The 6,103-nt window shown below is 36.3% G+C and overlaps 1 protein-coding gene across 1 annotated transcript in view; it reads left to right on the top strand.

The window, feature by feature from the left end:
• Positions 1-6,103, top strand: part of dnah2 (dynein, axonemal, heavy chain 2) — a 91,605-nt gene that overhangs the window by 36,466 nt on the left and 49,036 nt on the right. The window contains 11 exon segments of the mRNA XM_015377477.1: positions 111-240; positions 1,764-1,981; positions 2,558-2,650; positions 2,759-2,881; positions 2,988-3,089; positions 3,175-3,369; positions 4,174-4,268; positions 4,549-4,738; positions 4,813-4,993; positions 5,087-5,214; positions 5,724-6,002. Of these exon segments, the coding sequence (XP_015232963.1) occupies positions 111-240; positions 1,764-1,981; positions 2,558-2,650; positions 2,759-2,881; positions 2,988-3,089; positions 3,175-3,369; positions 4,174-4,268; positions 4,549-4,738; positions 4,813-4,993; positions 5,087-5,214; positions 5,724-6,002 (1,734 nt within the window).

Below are 6,103 nucleotides of genomic sequence, written 5' to 3'. Positions count from 1 at the left end.
TGAGCAAATACTTTTGGCAATATAGTGTATATATATATATATATATATATATATATATATGTATGTGTGTGTGTATATATTCTCTTACATTTTTTTTTTCCTCCAAACAGAATAGACTGGCCATTATAAATAAGCTTTCTAACAAATGCAAGGAGTTTGTAGACCTCAGTGAAAACTGGAAAACTATAATGGCCGGTCTCTACAAGAACAACAATGCCTTGGAGGGAACACGCCATCCAGGTACCACCGCTGTCTTCGTGTTTCTTTTAAAAGTCCACAATTTTTTTTTTTTGTTATGATTCCGTCAAGCTGAAAGGTAATAAAAAAACAAGAGGAATAAACTTAATTAACAATATTTATTGTTACAGAAATAAAGGATGTCCCATTAATTTTATCCGTTAGTTGTAAGCCTGAAAGCATTCAAGCCAAATTTAAACACCACTTCAGGCAGACAAAGCCATGTAAAACGCTACAATTGTTCACTGCAAATCTACAATGCACTCCATTCTCAGCAGAATGATTAGATGCAATCTAAACCCAGGATCACACTCCAAACAGGATCAGGGTGTTTAATGAAGCAGTTTTTTTGGAAAACATAAGTTTTCTAAACATGAAAACAGGGAAACTCTGACTTTTCCATTTCACAATGAGAGTAATATAATAATAGTAATAATTGAACTTTATTGATATCACAATGGAGAAATACCTCTGTTTTTAACCCATCCCCTTGTGGAGCAGTGGGCTGCCATTTTGCAGTGCCCGGCGAGCAGTGTGATGCTAAGGGTGTTGCTCAAGGACCCAGAGCGCAGGCTGTGAGGATTGAACCGGGCACTTGCTCAGCACAGAAGCGCAATGCTCTATCCACTAGGCCAACACTCCGCACACTCTCCCCAGAGCAAGCCTGGTCGATAGCAGGTTTTGTTCAATAAATTCGAAGTGCCCTTTGTCTCTTCTTTTCTTTGAAAAAAACTATGATTTCATCAATTTATATAAATATACACACACATCATTCACTAGGGTCCTTTAGGATTACATATCCGTTGGATGAGGATCTTATTTAACAATGATTGACACTTTTTCACAGAGAATTAAATATTTATAGTGAGAGGATTCTACAAGTCAGTTGACATGGCATGAGATTACTTGTTTTTTTTTTTTTTTATATGAGCGAGATGATGATCATTTTCTTTTTATTTAGTTATATTTACAGTACATGAATAACTACTGAAATTATTTTCAGATTACACAAAAATAGATTCCTTAATTCTGCAGGGCACAATGAAGTATTTTAGGGTTAGGATAAGGATTCACTGGATGATAACAACCTAATGAGCCAAGTGGCACAATCTGAAGCCATTCTTTTGGCCTGATAAGCACTAATAACAGCCATTTATCTGAATTTTGTAGAAGAACCTGTGGTCTTGTTTTTGTATCTACAATTTATAAATGGTGAGATTATTCTGCTTTTTAACTACTAAGAAAAGCCTAGTTGGTGATGTCATGTCAATAAGGTTTTTGATGGGTATCTCAAGAAAATTTTTCATAGTCTTATGATTTTTGCATTTGGCAAATGGATGCAATGGACCTAAAGTGATGTCAGGCAGTTATTTTTATTTAACCATTTCTTCCTATCTATCTTTAAATGCTTAGCATTTCAAATATGTGAATCGGAAATTTGATACATCCCAAATATACATGTCTGCATTGAATAGAAGTTTCCAATATAAAATGATTTATTCATTAGCCTCCATTTTTTGTTTCAGGCTTGCTAGAGAAACTGTCGAACATCAACCCACAGCTAGAAGAAATTCTGAAGTCCTTCGACACATATCTGGTGTCCAAGAGACAGAGTTTCCCAAGGTTTTATTTTCTGTCAAATGACAATGTTCTTGACATCCTGGGACACTCTGGGAACCCTGAATCCATGCAGCCCTATGTGAAGAAGTGTTTCTGCAACACCAAGGGCCTCTGGTTTGATGAGGTAGCAAAGTTATTTCATTAAAGTAATTGCATATGCTGGGATAAGATATGGGAGATTAATCTAGACTCTTCCAATTTTGATGTTGTCTTCCATTGAAAGTGAAATTTGAGGGTTAAGCTGCTCACAAAATACCTACACTATACATAGCCTAGATGTAGTTGTATTTATGGTTAGGTAGATAGATAACCTTTATAATTCTTACCTTTTCATCCATCAATCCATTGAGCAAAATTATAATTTGTTTATTTGTTAAAAATATTATTCAGTCTTTTAATTCATGAGATTAATCGACTCTGCCATGAAAATTGATTTACATTGACACAAACTATTGTCATTTACAGCCTAATCAATCAGAATACTGCAATTGTTTAATCTTCTAAATAAATGGTAAGGGCAGAGGCATATGTCCCTACTTACATGGGGGGTTGGTAAGGACCCCTACTATTAGAAGCACTCTGGTGCATTGCTACTAGCGCCTAATGCTTTTGTTCTTGTAACATGAGAGGGTGCCATACATAGCAACTTAAATTGTATGTCAAATAAGAACTCTTAATGTTCCTATTTTGTGTTTTATAGAAAACTAAAATGCAAAAAGCCATCGGGATTTATTCAGATGATGGGGAGGTACTTTTATTTGACAAACCAGTGGATCTAACCAAATCAGTGGAGGTAAACACTATTAGTTTCAATTAGAATAAATTGTTTTGGTCTTCTTCTGGTGATACTTAAGACTAATTTAGAATAAAAATTATGAATTAATGATTTTTTTAACTTTAGAGTTGGCTGTGTGATATTGAAAACCACATGAAGACTACTGTAAGCCATGCTCTGCGTACCCATGTTGGCCAAAAAAGGGTGAAAGGAGCAAGAGAAGAATTAGATAAAAATTTTATTGGACAGGTAAAATTAAATTTAACTTTTTTCAGCCTGTCATTCTGCATCCATTCTAATTTACTGCACGATTTTAGAGACTCTTATCAAGCAAGAAAATCCTATGCTTTTGTAGGTGCTAATTACAGGAAGTCAGATTGAGTGGACATCTGATGTCAACAATTCTCTCAGCAATGGAGCTAAAAATCCCTCCCTGAAGTCACTAATGGAGAAACAGGTTTTGTCTTTGGCCAAATTTCACATGTCTATATACTTTGATATGAATGCTTTTTTTGGATAATGAAATCTGTCATCTTCCTTAGATCTCAACGCTCAAATGCTATTCAGAGATGATTCATTCGGACCTGTCCAACACCATGCGTCTGAAGGTGGTGGCGCTCATCACAGTGAAGGTTCATGCTCGGGATATCATTGATAAGCTGATCAAGACTGGCTGTAAGGATGCCAATGCATTTGAGTGGCTCTGCCAGTTGCGATACTATTTGGATAGAGACAAGGTGAGATAAGACATGACAGTGGGCAGTTTCTCTAAAGCTTCATTTTTACTTTTTTCTTAATGCTCTTATTTATAAAAAAAAATGTTTAATGCTTTTCCTGCTTTGCTTTATGACTAAGGCACTCATTTTTAAATGGCATACATAATTACTTATCCAATCCAATCCACTTTATTTATATACCGGTAGCATGATTTCAATAAACACAGGGTTTCCAAAGTGCTGCACAAAAAGATAAAATAAATAAAGTAAAATAAAATTAAATAAAAGCACTGCCCGCACAGGATAAAAAATATGCATGTGTATACATAAAATCAACACTCTACATGGTGACAAAAGCCAAAGAAGAGAGGTGGGTTTTAACAAATTTAATACAAATATTTTCCTTTGTGTTCAGGTTTGGATATTTTCAAATTTTAGCTGAGAAACATGACGATAGAAAAAGTAAAAACATATTTAAAAAAAAGTCAGCACAGCATGATTGGGAATTTCTTTACACCCAAACCAAAAAATCAAAACAGAATGACCACCCATAACAAATCAGCAATTAAAGTGTCCAACTGCAATTCCTATCTTTTCCTATATTTAAATGCTGCATCTAAAGTATTCAATTGACTCTAAATAAATAGTGAATGTAGTAATCTTTAATTATGAAGTGATAAACCAAACTAAATATGTAACATTATTTTACTTCAAAGATTCATTTATAAATTTTGGAAGAGACTACGCAAGGGGCCCGAATTACGAGTCTGCATCTGTTGAACATGTAATGCTTGAGAGTTTTCAATTTAATGTATGTCTTTACAGAATTGCATCATCCGACAGACCAATTCACAGTTTAAATATGGCTGTGAGTTCCTGGGGAACTCTGGCCGGCTGGTCAACACTCCACTCACTGACAGGTAACCATTAAGAATTTTACATATACAGCATAATTTGACAAATAATATAAGACTGGTTTAGGCAGAATTACAGTTGCTTTAATGCCTTAAATTGCAAATTAATGTATAACGTTAGAGCCAGGTTCACCAATGTTTTTAATGCGTAGAGCTACTTCATGGGTGCTCAGTCATACGAAGGGCTACCAATACTGACCTATGAAGTGGAGGGGTCAGTGTTCACCTAAACTGTAAAGCTGATTTATGTCTTGGATTGTGAACATTATTGTTTGATCATGTCCAGGTGTTACATGACACTGACCACGGCTCTCCATCTCCACCGGGGGGGTACAATTAAAGGCCCAGCCGGCACAGGGAAGACGGAGACTGTGAAAGACTTGAGCAAATCTCTGGGCATGCATTTTGTTGTTGTGAACTGCTCTGAAGGACTTGGTTACAAATCAATGGGGCGCTTGTTCTCCGGGCTCGCTCAGGTCAGGAAAATTTGGAGCAGGTTTGCAATTTTATATCTAAACTATGTGAATTCAACTCTCTTTGCTGTGAGCAGACAGGAGCGTGGGGATGCTTCGATGAGTTCAACCACATCAACATGGAAGTGCTTTCAGTGGTGGCTCAGCAGATCCATTTCCTCCTCACTGCACTCTCAGCAGTAAAGTCTATGTTCCAATTTGAAGGGCAGGAGATCCGACTGGTTCCATCATGTGGCATTTTCATCACTATGAGTCCTGGTAGGTCTACAAAACTTTGTAAAGGAGTAGTGTGGATTTGACATGTTTGAGAAATGTCCTTCTATAAGGAAATGTAAAACACATTGTCATTAGGGTATGCTGGTTGCACTGAGCTCCCTGACAACCTCAAGTCCATGTTCAGACCAGTATCCATGGTGGTGCCAGACTCTGCTATGATTACTCAAATTCTGCTGTTAACGGAAGGTTTCCACCACTGCACGGTACTGTACCTCTCTGATGTTTAAGAAAATGGGAGGAGTGTGTTTTGGTTACATTTTTGCACTGCTTTACGCAATCTGTGCCGTCATGCCATCCCAATCACAAACTTAATAGCACTAATGTTCTCACAGTGCTACATTTAGCAGGTGGGAGCAGTTTGAACTCTTTACAGTAGCTACATGCTGTATAAACTCTGCCACGTGTTTCTGGCTGCTAGGTAAACCTCAGCTCCAGGCTTTAGCATTTTGGATCATTTTTGTTTTAAAGAAAAGTATCACACTTTTCCTAGCTTTATATTATTTGTGATTTCCATGTCTACTCTGCCTTATGTCTTCTCTATCGCTGCTTAAGAAAAAAATTAGATGGCACCTTCTGTAGTTAATAAAATAGATATAAAGATAAATTCAACTATGAAAAAATTTAAAATTGCATCTGTCAATTATCTGCCTTTGCATAGCAAAGAAAATGCTTTTCAGTTTCTTTATTATTTAATCCTGTGTTTGATTTTTAGCTCTTGGCTAAGAAGGTAGTCACTCTGTACTCCCTGGCAGAGCAGCAGCTGTCCATGCAGGATCATTATAATTTTGGTCTTTGCGCTCTCACCTCATTGATTCACTACGCCGGAAAGAAACGACGCCTATACCCCTGGATGGAGGATGAGAAAGTAAGTCTCTAACTGATTCATTTGCCAAGCTGTTGCTAACCACCTTTAACAGCTTTGAAAAAATATTATAAAATACACATAGATATAAAAGAATCACAGACCTTTATAATAGGTGACTCTTTATATGTCTATCAATTCCTATCTTTTCCTATATTTAAATGCTGCATCTAAAGTATTCAATTGACTCTAAATAAATAGTGAATGTAGTAATCTTTAATTATGAAGTG

Source organism: Cyprinodon variegatus, unplaced genomic scaffold (genome assembly GCF_000732505.1).
Source record: "Cyprinodon variegatus isolate N-32 unplaced genomic scaffold, C_variegatus-1.0 Scaffold154, whole genome shotgun sequence".
Taxonomy (NCBI): domain Eukaryota; kingdom Metazoa; phylum Chordata; class Actinopteri; order Cyprinodontiformes; family Cyprinodontidae; genus Cyprinodon; species Cyprinodon variegatus.
The sequence above is the reverse complement of the archived record's forward strand: the minus strand, read 5'-3'. Positions and strand labels throughout refer to the sequence as shown.